The sequence below is a fragment of the Budorcas taxicolor genome, chromosome 21, assembly GCF_023091745.1.
Source record: "Budorcas taxicolor isolate Tak-1 chromosome 21, Takin1.1, whole genome shotgun sequence".
NCBI lineage: Eukaryota > Metazoa > Chordata > Mammalia > Artiodactyla > Bovidae > Budorcas > Budorcas taxicolor.
Window position 1 is genome coordinate 19,852,538 of NC_068930.1, and position 23,846 is coordinate 19,876,383.

General features: G+C 42.1%; 1 protein-coding gene across 1 annotated transcript in view; it reads left to right on the forward strand.

Moving 5' to 3' along the window:
• AGBL1 (AGBL carboxypeptidase 1) overlaps positions 1-23,846 on the forward strand; it is an 844,803-nt gene that overhangs the window by 532,233 nt on the left and 288,724 nt on the right. Inside the window, exons 21-22 of the mRNA XM_052659506.1 lie at positions 1,169-1,300; positions 8,476-8,652. Coding sequence (XP_052515466.1) covers positions 1,169-1,300; positions 8,476-8,652 — 309 coding nt within the window. The remainder of the gene's footprint in view (positions 1-1,168; positions 1,301-8,475; positions 8,653-23,846) is intronic.

Consider the following 23,846-nt stretch of genomic DNA (forward strand, 5'->3'; position numbering starts at 1 on the left):
CATTACAGGGGTTCTAATGGTGATTTTCTATTTACTTCATTTCGTCTATATTTATTAATTGGAGTTTGTATGGAAAAACTATTAAAGCTGATTGCTTTTTTTTTTTTTTTAACTGAGGTACAGTTGCTTTTCAATGTTATGTCCTCTCCCCCTTGAGACTCCCTCCAAGCCTCCCCCAATCCATATAGGTCATCACAGAGCACCGAGCTGAGCTCCATGTGCTATAGATCAGGTTCCCACTGACTCTGTTTTACACATGGCAATGTATATATGTTAAACCCAACCTCCCAGTTCATTCCACTCCCTCAATTCCCCTGTGTCCACCCACCCATTCCTTACCTCTGAATCTCTATACCTGCCCTGCAGATAGGTTCATCTGTACATTTTCCTAGATGCCACAAATAAGTGTTAATATATGGTATTTGTTTTTCTGATTTGCATTCTGCGTAATAGATTATTGGTCCAGCTACATATAAAAGTTCTCATTTAAAACACTTCCCAACGCCATACACAAAAATAAACTCAAAATGGATTAAAGCTAAATGTAAAACCTGATGCTGTAAAACTCTTAGAGGAAAACAGACAGTACACCCTTGGACATAAATCACAGCAAGATCTTTTTTGACCCACCTCCTAGAGTAACAAAAATAGAAAGAAAAAGAAACAAATGGGACCTAATTAAACTTAAAAGCTTTTGCACAGCAAAGAAAACCATAAATGAGATGAAAAGACAACCCTCAGAATGGGAGAAAACACTTGCAAACAAAGCAACTGACAAAGGATTTATTTCCAAACTATACAAACTGCTTATGAAACTCAATGTCAAAAAAAAATCAATCAAAAACTGAATGGAAGGTATAAATAGATATTTCTTAAAGGTTATTTCTTATTTCCTCTTCCAGTTTGGACCCTGTCTCCTCCCTCATCATAAGAAAACTTTTCAGAAGAGCTTTACATGAATTATATTTCTTTACATCCTGTTCGACCCTGAGGTCCTTCCAGCCTAACTTCCTCCTTGATAACTGTACCTACTGAACTCTTGCTGAAGTCAAAAGTGGTCCCCATGTGTCTGGTTCTGCTAAGTAAACAGTATCTACCTAAGAAAGTTGACATTTTAAGCATATAAGAAACTAGCAGATTTAGTTTCTCCTTCGTTTGGTCATTGCAGGTCTTCTGTGATTTCCATGGCCACTCCCAAAAGAAGAATGTGTTCCTTTATGGCTGTAGCATCAAAGAGACCTTGTGGCAAGCAGAGGCTACTGTAGGCACATCAAATCTCTCAGAAGATGTCAGCTACCGGGTAAGTCATTAGGGGGATGACATCAAAAATTTTATGTCCAGATTCTCGCCTTTGAGACATGTGGTAACCATTATTTTCCCGAATAAGCATTTTGATTATTTTAACTATAGGATTAGAGTACAAGCAGGTTGAAGGCATGTGTAGCTTTTCCTCACTTTTGATGAATAATGTCTTCTCAGGTTAAGGGCTCAGTTCCAGGAGACATCCCCTCACTTCAGATGCCAATTGCAAGTGGTAGGTCCCCAGGTTATCCACAACTCCTGTCTGACTCAGCTACAAATCAAGGGTTTCCATGATCTCCTCCCCTTTGGGTCTGATTATTTCCTAGAATAGTTCATAGTATTCAAAGGAACACTTACTTACATTTCCCAGTTTAGTTAAGGGTATGCTAAAGGATACAGATTTTTGACTTAGAACAGTGCACAAAGTGAGAGTTTCCAGTTAAGTTTCATTGAGGACAAAATGAGGACTATAGCTTGGGAGATAGCAACCCAGATAATTCTGCAAAACTGCTCCAGAGAGGCAAGAGGGAAGGTCAGTATATATGTGATTTTCAGTTCAGTTCAGTTCAGTCGCTCAGTCGTGTCTGACTCTTTGCGACCCCATGAATCGCAGCATGCCAGGCCTCCCTGTCCATCACCAACTCCCAGAATTCTCTCAGACTCACGTCCATCGAGTCAATGATGCCATCCAGCCATCTCATCCTCTGTCGTCCCCTTCTCCTCCTGCCCCCAATCCCTCCTGGCATCAGAGTCTTTTCCAATGAGTCAACGCTTCACATGAGCTAGCCAAAGTACTGGAGTTTCAGCTTTAGCAGCAGTCCTTCCAAAGAAATCCCAGGGTTGATCTCCTTCAGAATGGACTGGTTGGATCTCCTTGCAGTCCAAGGGATGCTCAGGAGTCTTCTCCAACACCACAGTGCAAAAGCATCAATTCTTTGGCGCTCAGCCTTCTTCACAGTCCAACTCTCACATCCATACATGACTACTGGAAAAACCATAGCCTTGACTACATGGACCTTAGTTGGCAAAGTAATGTCTCTGCTTTTGAATATGCTATCTAGGTTGGTCATAACTTTTCTTCCAAGGAGTAAGCATCTTTTAATTTCATGGCTGCAATCACCATCTGCAGTGATTTTGGAGCCCTCAAAAATAAAGTCTGACACTGTTTCCACTGTTTCCCCATCGATTTCCCACGGAGTGATGGGACCGGATGCCATGATCTTCGTTTTCTGAATGTTGAGCTTTAAGCCAACTTTTTCACTCTCCTCTTTCACTTTCATCAAGAGGCTTTTTAGTTCCTCTTCACTTTCTGCCATAAGGGTGGTGTCATTCGCATATCTGAGGTTATTGATATTTCATACATACAATCAAACATCTTTTTTTTTTTTGCAGAAGTTTTCTGCTAGTCATGAGGAGAATCATCACCATGAAGAATTTTAGTGCTTTTCTAGATATGAGGAGATACAAGAATTGAGTTCATAAAATTGCAGTAGCTCATGATTTAATCCTTGTAGAATTGGATGGAAAGTGGCAAACTGTCACTAAGAAGATAAACAGCCATCTAAAAAGATATATAGATATGGGAGGGTCCCAAGTTTCCTTAAGTGTGGAACTGCACTGGGGATGCATTACTTTCCAGTGTATGGAAGAGTTCACCAACCTGGAAGCTCCCCAGCTTGCATTCTATTTGGATTTTATGGAAACTTCTTCACATGGGCTTGATCATTTATTAACTCCATCTCTAACCTTTCTCTCTTTCACAGAGAAGTAGTGATCAGCCCTGATCCAGGAGCAATTCAGGAACTCACCCAGAGTCACCTTATTGGAAGAAAATATGCTCCTACCATTCTTATCACATAGGAATTTACAAATGTTTTAGGAATCTCATGTCAGAACTGGGAATGAAGAACCAATATATATAGTTCTTACTGCAATTATGATATCACAATTATGATGGTACCAACCTCTTCTTAGGGGCGTCCCTTGTGGCTTAGATAGTAAAGAATCTGCTTGCTATGCAGGAGACCCAGGTTCAAGCCCCACTCCAGTATTCTTGCCTGGAAAATTCCATTGACAGAGGAGTCTGGCGGGCTACAGTCCATGGTGCCGCAGAGAGTTTTTCACAACTGAGAGACTACACTTTCACTTTCAACCACTTATTATTCTAGATATATGAATTTATTGAATATGAAATACCTTCAGAGTTAGTGAGTATGAAAAGGAGGAAAAAACCCACCAAGCTTCTGTCTCACCTGAAAATACTTCCCCTATGTCCTGAATTGTTCCCCCCTCTTCATTTGTGCCTATAGAAGCATAACTGCTATTGATCACTAGAATTCCCCTAAGGCTGTTAATGCAGAAACAGCAGCTTATCTCCCCTGTCCTATTTGCTCTAAGGCTCAACCAGAGTACTTGTGATAAACCTCAAGAAGCTTAACTGCATAATCTTACTTAGGAAACTAGCTTGGATTAAAACATTTCATCTTATCAGGTCATGCTGACCTATATAAAATTATCTCCTAAGAGTAGTACGTCTTAAATTAAAGAATCTATACTATCCAGCCTTAAATATAGAGTCACCACGAATTTTTGCTCTCTTTTTCCAAGAAAAAGTTAACAATATTCATAGATAATGATAAAACTTGCATCATTTCCTAGGTGGCACAGTGGTAAAGAATCCATCTGCCAATGCAGGAGACAGAAGAGATGCAGGTTCTATCCTTGTGCCAGGAAGATGCCCTAGAGGAGGAAATGGCAACCCACTTCAGTATTCTTGCCTGGAAAAATTCCATGGACAGAGGATTCTGGTGGGCTACAGGCCATGGGTCGAAGAGTCAGACATGACTGAGAACACACACACAATAAAACTTACCCCCATTACTTGTGATGATTAAAAGAATTAATGAATGCAGAATGTATAGTAAGCATTCAGTGAAAAGCTATTACAATATCAATGTTTTGGAAACTAAAATTAGGTTTAAGACACAGAGAAAGTGTCAGGGGAAGAGTTGAATGTTCCAAGCCTTCTTTCCTCACTCAAGCTGGGGGATCCTAGGAATCACTGCAGTAAGTCTCCAGTGGATCAATTCATGTGTAGAGTTCATCAGTTTCCTAATCATTTAAAAACAAAACATATCAAACCACCTCCAGCTATCCTAGCTATCATCATCTTCATTGCTCACCCTGACCTAGATCCATCTGCATAAAATCAAAAGGGAAATAGAAAGACTTTACTGTGAATGAGATGGTGTGGCACCCATTATTTAATGAATGGATAAATTGCCACTGTAGAGGTGTAAAAGGATGTTCCCATTGAATTTCATAAATTTCACATCTTCCAGGCTCCAAGGCTCCAGTAAAAGGATCATAGATTATGGAGTTTTCCAAATTCATGCCATTAATAGAGTGTGTGATTTTTTGGAGAGAGATTATACTAGCTAAGAAAAGAAGATTCACTTAATTTAAGAAAGGAGAGATCATTTAAATGATGTCAGATTAAACTTTTTGCAACAAGGCAAAGCACTGATAAATTGAAATTGTATTCAAGTATTCTCAATCACTTTTGTTGATAGAATAAACCTACCTAAGGAGGCAAAACAGCTGTATGCAGGAAACTAAAAGACAGTGATAAAAGAAATCAACGATGACACAAAAAGATGGGGTAATATACCATGTTCTAGGATTGGAAGAATCAATATTGTGAAAATGACTATACTACTCAAAAGCAATCTACAGATTCAATGCAATCCCTATCAAGTTACCAATGGCTTTTTTCACAGAACTAGAACAAAACATTTTACAATTTGTATGGAAACTGTGGAAACAGTAGCCAACTTTATTTTTCTGGGCTCCAAAATCACTGCAGATGGTGATTGCAGCCATGGAATTAAAAGATGCTTACTCCTTGGAAGGAAAGTTATGATCTACCTAGACACTATATTAAAAAGCAGAGACATTACTTTGTCAACAAAGGTTTGTCTAGTCAAGGCTATGGTTTTTCCAGTAGTCATGTATGGATGTGAGAGTTGGACTATAAAGAAAGCTGAGTGCTGAAGAACTGATGCTCTTGAACTGTGGTGTAGGAGAAGACTCTTGAGAGTCACTTGGACTGCATGGAGATCCAACCAGTCCATCCTAAAGGAGACCAGTCCTGGGTGTTCATTGGAAGGAGTGATGCTGAAGCTGAAACTCCAATACTTTAGCCACCTGATGCAAAGAGCTGACTCATTTGAAAAGACCCTGATGCTGGGAAAGATTGACGGCAGGAGGAGAAGGGGACAACAGAGAATGGGAATGGTTGGATGGCATTACTGACTTGATGGACATGGGTTTGAGTAGACTCCGTGAGTTGGTGATGGACAGGGAGGCCTGGCGTGCTGCAGTTCATGGGCTCACAAAGAGTTGGACACGACTGAGCGACTGAAATGAAATGAACTGAACTGAACTGAACTGAATTGATGGAAACAAAAATGACCACAAATAGCCAAAGCAATCTTGAGAAAGAAAAACATAGCTAGAGGGATCAGACTCCCTGACTTCAGACTATACCAAGCTATAGTTTTCAATACAGTATTGTACAGACTCAAAACTAGAAATGTTCTCTTAATGTCTATTTAAGCAGTCATTTAAAAGCTTAGATAAGCAGATTCTATTTTTTTCCAGTGAATAGTTTATGAAGTACTCCCTATAAGCAGCACTGATCCATGTGCAGAGAAGATACAGACCTGCTCTCATGGAACTTCTAGGCTTCAGGAGAGATTAAAAATAAACAACTAGTTACATACAGAAAATTATGATGAACACTTTGAAGGAAAAAAACAGTGTGAGGGATCATGGGAAAAGAGGGACAAAAATAATGGGTACTAAGTCGTGTATGACTTTCAGCCACATGGACTGTAGCCCACGAAGCTCCTCTGTCCATGAAATTTTCAGGCAAGAATGCAGGAGTGAGCAGATATTTCCTGCTCCAGGTGATCTTCCAACCCAAGATCGAGCCCACGTCTCCTGTGTCTCCCACTTTCTCAGGAGGAGTCTTTACTACTACTGCCACCTGGGAAGCCCCAGGAGTGGATGAGTGAGCGCATGAAAGTCTCCCCATCGTGCCCAACCCTGTGACGGCATGGATTGGAGCCTGCCAGGCTCCTCTGTTCATGAAAGGCTCCTCTGTTCACGGAATTCTCCAGGCCAGAATACTGAAGTGGGTAGCCATTCCCTCCTCTAAGGGACCTTCCCAATCCAGGGACTGGACCCAGGTCTCCCTCATTACAAGTGGATTCTTACCATCTGAGCCACTAGGGAAGCCCAGGAATACTGGAGTGGGTAGCCTATCCCTTCTCCAGTGCATCTTCCTGACCCAGGGATTGGACTGTAGTCTCCTGAATTGCAGGAGGATTCTTTACCAGCTGAACTACCAGGGAAGCCCCCAAGGGTGGATAGATGAAATCAATTAGGAGGAATTGGAGAAACTCTGAGGATAACATTAACACGTCATTTCCCTTAAAATTATGATGCTATAGGTCTGGAGCCTATGTAGGAACTTAGAGATCATAGTAGATTACATTAATAAACACATTAATATGTACTGATGTCAAATGTTTTTATAATTAGTTATATTAATCCTTATATTGATATAATAGCTATGTTAAGCATGGGGACAGTAAGAACCAGAGATATTAAGAGATTTGCTCAATGTTCTAGAAACAAACAAAAACTGCATTTCTTGAAAAATAGTTCCTTAATTCACATTCTTATCCATTTGTTCTGCTTCTCCACCTTCTCCCAGGAATTTGTTCAAAGACTGACATCATACCATTTCTTATCTAATCTATATACTTTTTTTTACTATGTGCTAATTTTTGGAGATTTTGCTAACACCAAAGTGAGAGAACCCTCTGTGTTCATATCACAAAAGTTCTGAACTGTCCAAGTGTATTATTGGCATACTGTCAACTCTGGATGCCATCCTTGGGGTCTGGGAAGGTCCAGGGTCTAGTCGTCCCCTCTCTTTAGATAGACTAGGGTCTATCGATGCCTTCTGGCTTCCCTGGTGGTATGGTGGTAAAGAACCTGCCTCCCAATGCAGGAGAGGCAAGAGGCGCAGGTTCGATCTCTGGGTCAGGAAGGTCCCCTGAAATTGGAAAGGGCAACCTGCTCCGGTATTCTTGCCTGGAAAATCCCATTGACAGAGTAATCTGGTGGGTACAGTCCATGGGGTTGCAGAGAGTCGGACGTGACTAAAACAACTGCACACATGCACAGGACATACAGTTACCTTTAAATGGAAATTAAGTGATCTCACATGGTATGTACGAATCCAAGGAGTATGGATTTTTATAAGTTTTATAATTGCCTGACTTCAGATTTATAAATCAGAGGATGAGATTGAAAGGTTCATTTTGGCATTTATACTCTTTCAGGAAACAAAGTAACTTTATATGTGCTCCTGCTTAAGAAGCACCAGTGGTCCATATGTCTGAGATAAGTAAAAATCCAGCCAGGAAACAGGGAGTCTGGGTTGAGCCACTCTCTAAATTTCAGGTTCCTGTGAAGTCTGTGGCTTCCCATGGGGCTCAGCACCTTAATGTATGAGGCTGCGTACATGTTGCAACATTGGTTCAGAGTGATGCAGGAAGATGAGGTTGAAAGATCATAGTTTTTGGAGTTGGCCATGTTGGCATTTGGATCCCATCCCACCCACTTTGTAGTTGAACTTAAGCTAATTCTTTCTGAGTTTTTAAAGCTTTAGTTTCCTCATCTTTAAAATGAAAAAAAAAAAAGGGGCTTCCCAAGTGGCACAGTGGTTAAGAATCTGCCTGCCAATGCTGGAGACCCGGGTTCGATCCCTGGGTTAGGAAGATCTCCTGGAGAAAGATATGGAAACCCACTCCAGTATTCTTGCCTGGAGAATCCCATGGACAGAGGAGCCTGGTGAGCTATATAGTCAGTGGGGTCACAAAGAGTCAGACATGACTTAGCAACTAAACAGTAACAATAACTACAGAAAAGGATTTAAAAATTGGTACTCAATACTTAGGACTGATATAAGATTTATAGTTGCATATATATAAGTGTTTGATATATTCAAATGCTTAATACTAAGAAGTTATTATTTTTTTAATGATGCCTAGATACAATCCTCTACAACTCCCCATAATTTGATTTTCTTAATTGTAGACGCTTCCCAAAATCCTTGATAAACTTGCACCAGCGTTTACCATGAGCAGTTGCAGCTTCCTTGTGGAGAAATCTCGGGCCTCCACAGCCCGGGTAGTGGTGTGGAGAGAGATGGGCGTGTCCAGAAGCTACACCATGGAGAGCAGCTACTGTGGTTGCAACCAGGGTCCCTATCAGGTATGTGAGGCTGTGGGATACCTCTGCTTTCTGTCCAGCAGCAATGCACTGTGATGGAGAGCTATTGCATACCCGTCGACCCTTCTGTCTAGTCTGAAAGAGGAAGAAGTCTCCAGAAAGTCTGGCCCAGCACCCTTTATCTTGCAGAAGAACTAGTTCAATGAATGCTTTCCCTGGCAGCACAACCTGTGTTGATCCTGGAAGCAATCTGTGGCTGCCTGCTGATTTGGTATTTCAATCATCTGCCCTCTCCGGCAAGTGGTAGGGAGCCACCTCAGACAGGCACCCCTGCCTTTCATGGAACCTCTTCCTGGCCCTGTTTTATGTATGAGAACATTTTCTTTCGTTTTGCAACACACAGACCAGTCCCCGATGCATCATCAAAAAAAGGCACAGCTCAGGGCGTCGATGTTGTCGAACATATGTGGCTGGTGTTTCTCTGTCTTTTGTGTTCAGTGGCTCTCTGTTATCCTGCTGTCGCAGAGCAGACAGAAGTGTGTGCCCGATGTGGGTCTCCCCGAGATGAGTGGGCCTGGGACTCGTGTCTTAACGGTGAAGGAAAGGGCTGGAATGAATCATACTCTTCCTGCAGCTGTATTGTCTGTATGAGCAGCTGGGTAGCTCTGAGAGCTGCCTGTCCCACTCCCCTGCTGCTGCTGCTGCTGCTGCTGCTGCTGCAAAGTCGCTTCAGTGTCCGACTCTGTGCGACCCCATAGACGGCAGCCCACCAGGCTTCCCCGTCCCAGCTAGAGCAGCATAAAAAAGGGGCATGGTGACAGTGCCAGGGCTCTTTTTTTATGTGTTAGGCAAGATGACAGACTACTCCTGGGTGGCTTCTATTGAACCCTAAGGATTCCTGGACCTTGCCAGCGTTAAAGCCCACCACGTTGGCTTTGATCCTCTCCTGGAACCATTAGGAAGCACTTGGCGTCTCCACGATCCAGTGCTTGTAGAAATCTGTTAGCCATCAAAGGCAGTTCAGGGAGTGGGTGATGAACATTATCTAACTTCCCATCTGCTCAGAGATATTTTTCAACATAGGGCTCCTGACCAACTAGTTTGACCTATCAATTCTGTTAAATCGTCAGTTTGTCTATAAACAGTGGCCTGAAAGAATTGTTGTTATTACTGAATTAATAAACGATGAGAATGAGTTAATCTTTATTTATAAACATCAATCCAATTCAGAGTAAAGACCTCACTCTTCCAGTTAATGGCAGTGTTGTACAGTGCTTGCCTCTATAAACCTCTATGTTTCATGTAAGAAATGCAGATACTATAAAAGGTTCCTCTCCTTCCTGATAACCCTGGAGGAGGAAATGGCAGCCCACTGCAGTATTCTTGCCTGGAGAATCCCATGGACAGAGGAGCCTGGCGGGCTCCAGTGCGTGGGGTCACTAAGAGTCAGACGCGACTGAGCGACTGAGAACACCCTCATGCTCCTTCCTGCTAGGCAACATTTTTGTAAAGGTCAAGAGAAAATACATAAACAAATGTACTTGGGGGGTTATTGCATTAGGATTATGTTCACTCTCTTGACATTCAAAACCCATAGGTTTGGAAAAAAAAGGCTGGACTATTGTGACTCAAGACATTATGCTTATTAGACTTGTGCCTCTCTTGCTGAATGCTTTTCGATGGAAATGGGCCAGCCACTTGTTTAAAAGACAACTCCATGCATCCCTCACAGATTTATTGGATTGGTGACTTTCATTGACTTTGTTTCTCCAAGCACCAATTCAGGCTAACAGCTTCTAGTCACATAAGTATCAGTGCCATTCACAATAAATCAACCAGACACTCACAGGCCCTTGGAGCTGTTGTTTGAAAACTAAATGACTCATAGGTTCAGGCCCTCACCAACACTCCATCTTTCAGGCAACATACACGGTGGCGGTTGGAAATGACAAACAGTGAAAGAAGCTTGCCCAGTGGGATGGCTTTCAGATATGGACTCAGCATTTGTCCTGTGAAATTTTCCACATGGCCTTTGCATGGAGTCTCTATAAGGAAGGATGGAAAAGGAATTGGCTTAGAGAAAAGTCCTAACAGTGCCAGACCTGGCTTTGCTTTCAAGATCCTATTCTGCATATGAAACACCTCTCTGAAAGGATTGGTTTTCCCTTTCCCTTTGTTTTTCTGTTCTTACCAATGTTGTTGTGTAACTGAGCAGAATTGCAGACTGCACAAGAGGACGGTGAGTAATTTTACATATTGGGGGGGCACCCTGGGGAGAGGAAGTTAGCCCAGAGTTGGGTGTTTCAGTGATTTTTGTCTGAGGTATATAATGAAATCTATGAGCTATAAAGCTGTATAGAAATTTCCATCCTGAGCATACTGCAAATGATTTTTATACTTTGAGAAGCTGAATCCCAGTTGAGTCCCGAGGTTATTATTCTAAGGTCATCTTTCCATTTCTTTTTGTTTAGCATTACCATTTATCCAAAGATGGAGGGTGCTTAAATACCCCCATGAGGGGCATTCCATCCTTCCTTCATAAGAATATAAATATTTTTGCAGTTTCTCTGGTTAATGCAGCTTTAAAGTAGTTCCAATCATTTCTCTCAGCACACTAAGTATCTGATTTGTTAGTATTGAAATGAAATATCATTTCTTACAGTGACATTTATGTTGGAACAACATTGAAGCATATAAACTCTCACCTTCTAATAATTATTAATACTATGATATTTTCCCTTCTATTTTCCGGTCTATAGTTGACTAATGTTGAAACAAAAATTCTCCTGATTTATTTTTTTTCTTTTGAAACATAGCCTCTACTGCTAGGTTATATGCTCTGATCCATAATTTGTGTTTAATGTGGAGGTCTTACCCACTGAGAGATTTACTTAACGTCTTTGGACTGGCCCAAAGCTCTGGAGACTGTTGAGAGGAAAAGCCAAAGCGGAATGAGGCATCCTTGGTAGGCTTCTTTTTTAAGTCACTCAGCCTACGTGGACAGCTGTGTGCTTTACACTGAGAGTTTGTGACTTGGGGTCACATGCATGGTGTATTTGCATATGCTAAAGCTTATGACTGGGTCCCTGGGGGCTGCTTGTGGCTTAGGAGGCTAATGTGAACACTCCCACCCAAACAGGCTGTTGACAGGCTCCTTGGCAGTGTTGCTGACTCCTGGGATGGCCAGGAGGGTCTTAGCCAGAGGTAGGACAGAAGATGGGTGACTCAGCTGAGGTTTGAAGAGTGACTCAACTGTGTGTTGACAAGCGCTGCCTGCCAGCCGCTCGCCCTGTATTGTGGACTCCCCAGCTATCCATCCTCTTTACCACTCACAGAGAGATATTTCAGATAACCCCAGCCTATTCAAATCATAGTACTGCCCATTACCCATCATCATGTTTTAAAAAAATCCAAACTCCTCATCATAAGGGAGTCCGACTCCTCACCATCAGTGTAAGGCCTTTGACAGCCTCCTCATTCATTATTTTTAAAGATTTTTTAACGCCTTTTTAACATTTATTTTTAACTGAAGAATAGTTACAATATTGTGTTGGTTTCTGACATACATCAACATGGATCAGTCTTGGGTACACATATGTCCCCTCCCTCGGGCCTCTTTCCCACTTCCCACTCCCTCCCACGCCTCTAGATTGTCAGAGAATCCCAGTTTCAGTTCCTTGAGTCATGCAGCAAGTTTCCACCAGCTATCTATATATATGCTTAGAATCTATGTTTCCATGCTACTCTTTTTTTTAAAAGATTTTTTTGGATGTGGATCATTTTTAAAGGCTTTATTGAATTTGTTACAGTATTGCTTCTGGTTTAGGCTTTTCGGTTTTTTGGCCGTGAGGCAGGTAGGATCTTACTTAGCTCCTCAATCAGGAATTGAACCTGGACCCCCTGCATTGGAAGGTGAAGTCTTAATCAGTTCCCATCCCTCCTCATTCACTTTTTTATACCCAGTGTCTTCTTTAGTATGGAATAGGTGTTATGTATGTATGTTGTCTCACCAATAAATGGGTAAGTGAACGAATAAGTGGTGATTTCCAGGTAGGGTCAGGTGATTTTCCTTTGTCCATGGATAACTAGAAAAAGGAGACGAAATCCCCACCACGGTCTAAATGTGATTAGAAGCCATTCTAAAATTTGACTTTAAGAGTTGTAATTCATGGAAATGGAAAGTGTGTGGGTGAGAGAGGGAAATGAATAAGAATGCAACTCAGACTTCTCAGGCCTGTCACTATATACTTGATTTAAGAGCATCTAATGGATTCGTTCTCTGAGTCCAGGTGTGGAATTTCACATGGCCACATTCTAATAACAGATGAGGATTAGACAGAAAGACATCCACCTGTGCATGTGGGAGATGCTGTGAGGCGCCTCCTAAATCTCCCTGGAGAGATGCTGATTCCCCATTGGCTCACAGCTGTGTCCATCACCAGAAATTGCCTAGAGCTGGTAGAAGTTGCTTTGACCAAAGCCCTGGCTTCTCTGTGTGAGCCTGCATCCAACAGCTGGTCTATGTGGGGGTCCAGTGCCTGGCCCAGTTGGGAAAACCCCAAAGGGAGGGGCATTCCAGCTCCAGAAGTCCATGTAGGGTCATCTGGGCCTCAGTTGCAATTGTGTTGGAGTTTAGCCTCCTCCTCAGCCCAAGCCTGCTCTTCTCACCACTCACAGGTGGGATTATGTCATGTGTCCCCCTTCCCCTGCAAATCCTTCTGCAAAACAGCTTATAACAGTATTTCACAAAGGCTTAAATTAGGAAACATAAATGTTGGAATGAAGCACCTGGGCTGTTGAAGATAGGTTGATATGGATGAATTTCATGTAAAAATTAAATCATCTCAACTTGGCTTTCAAGGCTCCCAGTGCTCTCATTCAACAGCCCGCTCTGTCCGTGGGGTTTCCCAGCCAAGAGTACTGGAGTGGGGTAGCCCCTGGGATAGAACTCACATCTCCCACATTGGTAGGTGGGTTCTTTACTGTGGAGCCAACAGGGAAGCCCCTCACACTGGTGGTCCACTGCTGTGTGGTCCAGAAGGGAGGTTGAGTATATTGGTTTCCCATGGCTACCTTATGAATTACCAAAAATGAACAGGGCTTCCCAGGTAGCTCAGGCGGTAAAGAATCTGCCTGCAATTCAGGAGACATGGGTTCGATCCCTGGGGTGGGAACATCCTCTGGAGAAGGGAATGGAGCCCACTCCAGTATTCTTGCCTGGAGCATTCTTGCCTGGAAAGAGGAGCCTGGAGGGCTGTGGTCCATGGGGTCACAAGGAGTTGGACATAACTGAGTGACTAACACTTTCAGGGGCTTAAAACAGCACATATTTTTTCTGTAACACTTCTGGAGGCGAGAAGTCCACCATTATGGGGTTAGAAACACCATGTTTTCTCTGAAAGCCCTAGGGAAGAATCGGGCTGATGGCTTTCTTTTCACTTCTGATGTTTCCTGGCCTATAGGTGCATCACTCCAATCTCTTCCCATCACTCCAGTCTCATTCCCATCTTCTCCACTTGTCTGACTGTCTCCATGTCATCTCTCTTTTTCTTATAGGAACACCAGTTATATTGCATTTGGGACCCACACTCTTCCAGTATGACCTCATCTAAACTAATTACGTTTCCAACAACCCTATTTCTGGATCAGGTCACATTGTGCAGTTCTTGGAATGACACTGACTTGGGGGAGATGTTATTTAATCTAGTGCACTGGGTCAGACAAGAAGGTACAGAATAGTTAGATCTAAGAACCGAAAAGGGCTTTTAATTTGTCTTCCTATTGCTGTACTGTGAAGCCCAAACAGATGATCACCAGTCTTATTTTCATGATCAAGAACATGAGAAGTTGTAGATTTTCTTGGAATTTCTTGGAAGACAAATTTGAGAGCCATGCCATAGATAATGAATTCTTTAAAAAAAAAATTTTTTTTAAATTTATTTTTAAGTGTCTGAGTCACCTGGGAAGCCCAAATTATTTTTTTTGTGCTGTGTGAATATTATAACATACAATGCCCTTAAGGAAGCAATAATAACAAACAATCTATGTTATTTACTGTGTGTAAAACCTGGAAAGGCTACCCACTCCATTAGTCTTGCCTGGAGAGCTCCATGGACAGAGGACCCTGGCTGGGTACAGTCCATGGGGTCGCAAAGAGTTGAACACGACTGAGCAACTAACACACTCCACCAAAATCTTTTGTAGCTAAAAGTTAATCCATTTTTTTGATACTGCAGGGTAAAACACTGTCAATTTTGTTTTATCATCATCAGCACTGTCATCCTTGTTTTACTAATTGGTATGCTTAGGCAGAGTGGTTAAGTAACTTATTCAATGCCATGCAGTTAATAAATTTTAGAATCAAGATTTGACTGCAGATACATGTGGCCCTGGAATCTTTGCTTTTATCCACCCTACTTTCTGCCTTGCTGAATGACATTGGTGAAAGGAATCCTGGGCTTGGGAAACAGGTGACCCAGCTTCTGCTTTTGGCTGTCACTAAGGAAATCTGCCTTTCCCAGGTAGCGCTAGTGGTAAAGAACCGACCTGCCAATGCAGGAAGTGTAAACGACGTGGGTTCAATCCCTGGGTTGGGAAGATCCCCTGAAGAAGGAAATGGCAATGCACTCTAGTACTCTTGCCAGGAGAATTCCATGGACAAAGCAGCCTGGAGGGATACAGTCCTTGGGGTCACACAGAGTCAGACACGACTGGGCGGCTAATACTTTCACTTTCAAGGAAATCTGCAACAGTGGGTATGGGTTTCTTGTCTATAATAAGAAGATATAATTAGAACTAAGACACGGGCATGGGGTGGTGGTTTGGTCTCTAAGTCGAGTCTGACTCTTTGTGACCCCATGGACTGTAGCCTACCAGGCTTCTCTGTCCATGGGATTTTTGAGGCAAAAATACTGGAGGAGGTTGCCTTTTCTTTCTCCGGGGGATCTTCCCGAACCAAGGATTGAACTGGGTCTCCTCCAGGGAAGACCAAAGACATGGGCAGGGTCGCTGGTAAATTGTGTTTGAAATAGGCAGCCTTTGATGATTATCCATGGGGCTTTTGGGTTACCTAGACCAGGATGACCTGGCATGATTCTGAAAGCCCTAAAAATCTTTGGTAACCACTGCTGGGCATGTGATTTTTCTAATGGGAAACTGCTGTGCTTTTATAAGCACCAATTAGCTATTTGTGAGGAGGAAATGGCAGCCCACTCCAGTATTCTTGCTTGAAGAATCCCATAGACAGAGAAGCCTGGTGGGCTACGGTCCATGGGGTCACAGAGTCAGACACAACGGAACTGAGAAGCAGCAGCTGCTTGTCAGGAGCCTTTGTTCATCCATCCCGTCCTTTCACACCCCTTCATTCATCTTGACCTGTTTCTTTGTTGGCCTTTCCTGAGTAAACAAAAAGACTCTGGAGGACTGTAACACTATGAACTGAAAGCTTTCTACCAGCAGGGAAAATGAGGGGAGCAGAGCTAGTGTTCAGTGAAACAAGATATTGAAGTTTGTATCAGACAAGTCCCTGCATTTCTTCTGGACTCATTTCCCTTCCTGATGACTGCTTTTCTTGTCCTGTTAGAGATCTAGGGTTCTCACACAGCTCTTTGCACTTGACTAGTCTTCGTTTGAGGACACTTTTCTTCCTCAAATGTCCTAAACTGAAAAATTGCCCCCCTGCCAGGGAATACACGTATGTTCTTTCTCTCTCGACCAAACACATTTATGTGTGCCTATCATACGTGTATGCACATATTACCCATCAGTGGTTCTCCATAAATTCATACAGGAAGTATGGCTGATTTTTTTTTTTTGAAAACAAACATCATTTATCTTGGTTTTTTTTTTTTTTTTTTTTTAATTTTTATTTTTTGACTGTGCCAAGTGGCATGTAGGATCTTGGTTCCCCAACCAAGGAAGAAACCTGCTTCTGCTTCATTGGAAGAGCGGAATCTTAAACGCTGGACCACCAGGGAAGTCTCAGCTTATCCTTCAGTGTGGATGTCTGTGTTAGACATGGGCTTCCCTGGCAGCTCAGACAGTAAAGAATTTACCTGCTGTGCAGGAGACCCGGGTTCAATTCTTGTGTCAGGAAGATCCCATGGCCAAAGGAATGGCAACCCACTCCAGTATTCTTGCCTGGAGAATTCCATGGACAGAGGAGCCTGGTGGGCTGCAGTCGATGGAGTTACAGAGTCAGACACGACTGAGCGACTAACACACTGTTAGACACTGAGTTCCAAGGAGACCTCTGCACTACGCAGTCATAACTTTGAGACAATTACCTGACCTCTACCAGGTTTAGTTGTAAAAATGGTTTCCTCCCTATTCCTCCCTATGCAGATGCTGTTAAGACTGAATGAACAAATGGCTGTAAAACACAGACCTTTATTTTTCTAGTAGACATTCATGTTTTTTTTAATCATCTGTACTATTATTGATGGCATGTAAGAAATTTTAATGATTAGTTTCTCTTTTAATTTTAAATGAAGACACTTTGGCTGTAACTTTTGTCCATAATTGTCTTACTCAGATCTTGATTAGAACCTTTGGGGTTGGAGATTAGCTATCTGTGATTTTATTAACTTTGCTATGAAGCCATGGTTGAGAATCATAGATTTTGACTTTTACTGAGGCTAATATCCATATATCTACATTTATAGATTTAGGTATATCAAAACAGCTTCTATATGTATTATTTAGACATTTCCTCTACTATCCACCTTTTATTCTATCAATAGAATAATATATAATATTATTATTCTATATAATAATATAACCTACATAATAGTTTATAGATGAGGTTCTAGGAAAGGGGAGGGAAACTTGTGAGTCTGTTCTTAGGGGAAGAGTGAGGAGTAGAGGGCAGGGCAAGGAAACAGATTTAAATTCCTCCAAAATTTCTGAATTTAAAAGCCTACTCTGGGACTTTCCTGGTGCTCCAATGGTTAAGATTCACCTTTCAAGGCTGGAGGTGCAGGATTGATCTTGGTCAGGGAGCTGAGTTCCCACATGACTCATGGTCAAACAGCCAAACATAAAACAGAAGCAATGTAACAAACTCAACAAAGACTTTTTTTTAAGCCTATTTTGATCATGAGCACAACTCAAGAAAATATTTTGGATCACTGTTCTCTTGGAAGTAATTTTTCTGTCCTATGGGCAACCTCATATAGACTATAACTCTTTCTGAGCTCTGAATGAGAGTCGAGGGGTATCTTAATTTCATTAATGTAATTTGAGAATTGTTGCTGCTGTTGTTCCGTCATTAAGTCATCTCAGACTCTTTGTGACCCCCTGGACTGTTTCATGCCAGGCTTCTCTGTCCTCCATTATCTCCCGGAGTTTGCGCAAATTCATGTCCATTGAGACAGTGATGCTATCTAATCATCTCATCCTCTGCCACTCTTTTCTCCTTTTGCCTTCAATCTTTCCCAACATCAGTCTTTTCCAATGAATCGACTCTTTGCATCAGGTGGCCAAAGTATTGGAGCTTTATCTTCAGCATCACTCTTTCTAATGAATGTTCAGAGTTGATCTCCTTTAGGATGGACTGATTTGATTTCCTTGCTCTCCAAGGGACTCTCAGGAGTCTTTTCTAGCACCACAATTCAAAAGCATCAATTCTCCAGCACTCAGCTTTCTTTATGGTTCAACTCTCACATCCATACATGACTGCTGGGAAAACAGTATTACTTAAACCTTTATTGTGCATAAAAATTACCTCAGGATTGTGTATAGTGCAGGTTTCTGAACCACATCTCTGTTAGACCTGGGGTTTGGCCCAGGAATCTGCATTTCATCAAGCACTCCTGGGAACTGTGATTCTTAGTCACTGAGAGATAAAGTGGGCCACCCAGAGGTGAAAGGAGAGATGGTTTTGAAGCTGGTTTCTGTAGTTTCTGGTTTTGTTCTCTTTCTCCTGATTTGCTCTGGGCTGTGGCACCCCACTCCAGTACTCTTGCCTGGAAAATCCCATGGACGGAGGAGCCTGGTAGGCTTCAGTCCATGGGATCGCTAAGAATCAGACACGACCGAGTGACTTCACTTTGACTTTTCCCTTTCATGCACTGGAGAAGGAAATGGCAACCCACTCCAGTGTTCTTGCCTGGAGAATCCCAGGGACAGGGGAGCCTGGTGGGTTGCCGTCTATGGGGTCACGCAGGGTCGGACACGGCTGAAGTGACTTAGCAGCAGCAGCAGCAGCTCTGGGCTGTGGAGACTTTTTCATGGCTGTTATTGTAAAGTCTCAAATTTTCTGCCTCCCCCCACCTTTAAAATTTTTTTGGTTTGTATGTTGTGTTTCATCTGTGCTTTTAGGTAACTGGCTTAGTTTTCCCAGAAAAGTTGTATTTAAAAACTACCTAATATCCCAGTGAGTTGAAAGACATTTTTCATTTTATTTATTTTTCTAGTTTTTTTGGACAGCATGAGGTTAAAGTTTCTTAAATTGCTTGTAGAACAAAAGTGTCTAGGAACTGATATAATTATACACCAAATTGTTTGCCTTTGTGTACACTTTTCTGGGGAAAGTGTCTACAGTTTTTTTTTAGATATTTTTAAAGGGAGAGCAAGCACCCCACCCCTAACACACACACACACACACACACACACACACACACACACACACACACACAAATTAAGAGCTCATGCTTTAGTTTATTGAATCCAAGATTTCCAGGGAGCCCATCACACCTTTCCAGTGTCTGCTTTTAAATCAGCTCAGAAGTGTTTGACTTGACTTTGTGAAAATCAAATGGAGTCTGTAAATCGCTGACTATCTGTCTACTTATCAATTAGCACAAGAACAATGATGCATCGTATTAAGTGTGTATTAGAGTAACTTCAATCTAAATCTTCTGTAATTACCTGTAGGACAATAATGTTTTCTGCTTTGTGCAGGTGGTCATTTAGAATGAGAAGCAGCTCCCAAGCTTCACCTGGGATGAATGCAGAGTCTCAGGCCCCACCTACTGCTTTAGGATCTGCCTTGTAATAAGATCCCCAGGTGATCCATGTTCCCAGGAAAGCCCTGATTTAGAGCATCTTTGGTTTGCTGAGAGGGCTTCCCAGGTGGCTCAGTTGGTAAAGAATCTGCCTGTAATCCAGGAGACTCAGGTTTGGTTTCTGGGTCGAGGAGATCCCCTGGAGGAGGAAATGGCAACCCACTCCAGTATTCTTGCCTGGAAAATTCCATGGACAGAGGAGCCTCGTGGATTGCAGTCCATGGGGTTGCAAAGAGTCAGATATGACTGAGCATGCATGCATACGTACGATTGGTTGGCAGGGCCTTGAGAAAGGATTAGAGGTCCAGAAAGGGAAAACTTAGGGAGCTCTAACTTTTCTGTTAGACAAGGACATTGTTCCCAGAATTTTTGTGAGCGGGAATGAGGTGCTGTATGTGAATGTGGTTTAAAAGGTTAACATAATCCCTAATATGAGACCTTTAAAAAGACAGAGTATAATTGCTTTACCATGTTTTGTTAGTCTCTGCTGTACAATGAAGTGAATCAGCTATATGTATACATACACCCACTCCCTCCTGAGACTCCCTCCCACCCCCATCTCACCCCTCTAGGTCATCACAGAGCCCTGGGCTGAGCTCCCTGGGCTGTCCAGCAGCTTCCCACCAGCTCCCACATGTGGCAGTGTATATATATCAGTGCTACCCTCCCAATCATCCCCCTCCTCTCCTTCCCCTGCTGTGTCCACAAGTCCATTCTCCAAGTCTGTGTCTGTCTTCTTGCCTTGCAAATGGGTTTATCAGTACCATCTTCAACAGGAGACCTTTTGTTGATATGTGCAAGTGTTTTAATGCTAGATGAGTTTGTTGTTTTTTCCCTGCTATATTTTCTATTCTATATCAGCCTTCCAGAACAGAGGACCGTTTCCCAAACATCTGCTTTGTCATTGGAATGACACTCCATTCCTTTGTAGAGAAAAATATGAAATCGAAATGCTAATCTATCATTTTAGTATGAAACTCTATTTAAATCTTTCATGTAAATCCCCTTTCTCTCTCTCTCTCTCTCTTTTTTTTTACGAACAGTGATTCAACAAGTATTGCATTAATATTCTGCTTTTGTTTTGGTTTCTTAACCTCTTTGTATATCTCAAAACACATAATGAGCTATTTATTAACTCACTGCAGGCTTAATGATATAGTGAAATATGTTCCTCATTCTGTATCCCCCCATTCCATAAAGTCTGTCAGCCTTATGATTAGACTGTTAAAAGGAATTAAATAAAAATCAAGAGGCAGAGATGCTAATAAGGTTGCCAGCAGGGGCCTTTCCCGGGATTTCTAAAGCCCTGGGAGCTGTGAGTTTTAAATGCCCATTGTAGAAAATGGTTCATTGTATCAAAAATAAGGTCAGAATCAGGCAGCACAGGATAATCCAATGAGCCTCTGATGACCTCTGATAGGTTAAAAATAATTTGGCTTCAAAAGACCAGGAAGAACAAAAGATGGTTTATCTCTGTAAATCTTTCTCTCCTCATGTGATTAATGTAAGTGCAAGAACCCAGATGCCCTAAGGGAGCAGATATAAAAACAAAGAAAGAATTCATTTGATATAGGTTTGCTTTTTTTTTTTTTTTTACCCCATTGCACAGCATGTGGGATCTCAGTTACCTGATCAGGGATCCAACATGCCCCTTGCAGTGGAAGTGAGGAGCGCTAACCACTGGACTGCCTGGGAGCTCCCTAATCCATTAAACGTTTTGCACAGAGAACATGGATTGGCGCAGCCTGAGATTCATTTCTCTGGTTCTGGGTACATGACTGAGTTCCTTGGGGCAGCATCTCCTTACAGATGTGCTGAGAAGGGAGGATTCAGGTTCTGGAAGTATTGTCTGTGGAGCTGTCTCCTCTACAACATGGAGTGGGCCCTGGACCAAAATACCATCATTAACTGGGGGGGTGGCTGGGCTGGGCGTGGAGGGGCAGGTAGTAGTTCTATTTTTCCAGCTATTTTTTCCATATTATTTATCATATTTTCACATCAGTGGAGTAGACTTGGAAGTTTCTATTTATAAAACTGAGCAGTGATTCTCTTTATACCTCTTTTTTCCATTGAATATAAATGAGAAGAGAACATCCCATGGGCAGGGGGGCCTGAGAGGCTACAGTTCATGGGATCATAAAGAGTTGGACATGACTGAAGCAACTTAGCGGCAAAAAAAGAGAATACTTTGAACCTTGTTGTCAGAAGGTAGGCAAGTAGACATTTTGTATAGATTTATAATTGTTTTATCAGTTAGTTAGCACATGTTTATTAGATATCTACTTTGTTTTAAGCTGAAGCTAGCGACTTGAGGACATATAGAGAAAGCTGAAAACACTTGGCTAAAGTCAGATACATGGTCAATGCATCTTCATTCTGCATTCATTCTTTCTTTCATTCATCATTCAATAAACATTTAAAAAAAAATCCAGACAATATGTTAGGTGCCAAGAATATGACAGAGAGTGGAACTGACAGCTTCTTACTCTCCCACAGTTCATGGTTCAGACAGAAAGGAAGTTAATTAAGTAAGCAATAGCAACAGAGAGTCATATAAAACAACTGGGTGCTGCAGGAAACACAGAAGGAGATCATTTAGACCTTTCTTAAATGTTTTTGAGCAGAATATAAATTATCCATAAGTTATTTTTGTTTTGCAAAATTGGGGAAGGTAACTTTTATAATGAAATAGAATATAACTGATGGAAAGTAGGATAGGCTCAGGAAGTTCTTGACTTTCGTTTCATCCCAGTTTCCTTTCATGCTACTTTCTTCTCGTTGCCTCTTTCTAAATCTCACCATGGAATTCCATGATGGTGGCATGTGTTAGGCTGCATCTTGGTCCACTGGAGCACTCAAGTATTAATATAATATCCTGCTCCTTATTCTACCGTGCCTTCCTTGGGAAGATACAGAAATGTTTTGCAGGTGTTTCTATGAGGCTTATAGTTGACTATAGCTCCCTGAAGACACATGGTCAAATCAGAAAGATCAAAAATGTCTCAAAATCCTTCTTAGGCTGATAATGAATGATGAAATATAAATAAGGGTAATCTTGATTACTTTATGAAATGAATTTCTGTATACCCCCAAGTATTCCTGAAAGCAGCAGCAATCACAGCAATAAAAAATACCTTCCCTTTGCAGAGTGGTTTATAATTTGGAAAATGCTTTCGTAAACTTTATTATTTCAGATGAGACAGGAAACAACCATAGACCAAGCATGAGAGAAAATGAAAGTGAGAGATAAGGAAAGTGAGGCAGGAATGAGATGGAAAGTAATGTGAAGTGTATTGCTGGCCAAATCCAGCAGGGAGGTTTGCTCATCTCCCTGGGGTGTGTCCAGACAGGCTGGGTGGAACCATTTCCCGAGGGGTTGTAGGGAAGGAAGAAGGAGAGACTTATCTGCCTGCTGCAGGCAGCTCCCCCTCCTGTCTCCCAGTAGACCAAATGTGTCCCCAGAGAGTTGAACTATCTGGCCTCTTTTATAGCCATTCATCTAAGTCCAGAGATGCTGAGAGGAGCTAGAAACTCAGGGTGTGAGGCTGGTTGGCCTGGTATGGTAGCCAGAATGGAGGAAGTTCTCTTCGGACAGTAACTGGTCTGCCCCAGAGTGTGGAGCTGTGAGAGCCCACGCAGAACTGGGGTTTCCTAAAGGCTTCTTTGGTGGCTCACCTGGTAAAGAATCCACCTGCTAATGTGGGAGACTTGGATTCAATCCCTGAGTGGGAAAGATCCCCTGAGGAAGGAAGTGGCAACTCATTCCAGGATTCTTTCCCAGGAAATCCTGTGGACAGAGGAGCCTGGCAGGCTACAATCCATTGGGTCACAAGAGTGGGACACAACTTAGTGACTGAAACCACGACCACCAAGGCGAAGTTCTCCCACCACTGAGGGTCCCACGGCTGATGTCACCACTGAAATCTGAGAAGGCACCTAACATATGCCCTACACAATTCCCCCCCAAATCTTTTCTATATTGTTAATTATAAACATAATAAAACACAGGTTGACAATACTCAATAAAAATATTCATAACATTTGATCCTAAAGTTTCACTTCCAGAAATTTAATCCCCCAAATGCACAGAAGTACGATACACAAGGATATCATTACTTGTTAGTAGTGAAGAAATGGAAAGGACCTGAATTCCCACTGGTAGAGGATTGGTGAAATAAATATCATCTGTTTAATGATGGATGACTTGGGCTAAAGCAAGAAGATAACTAA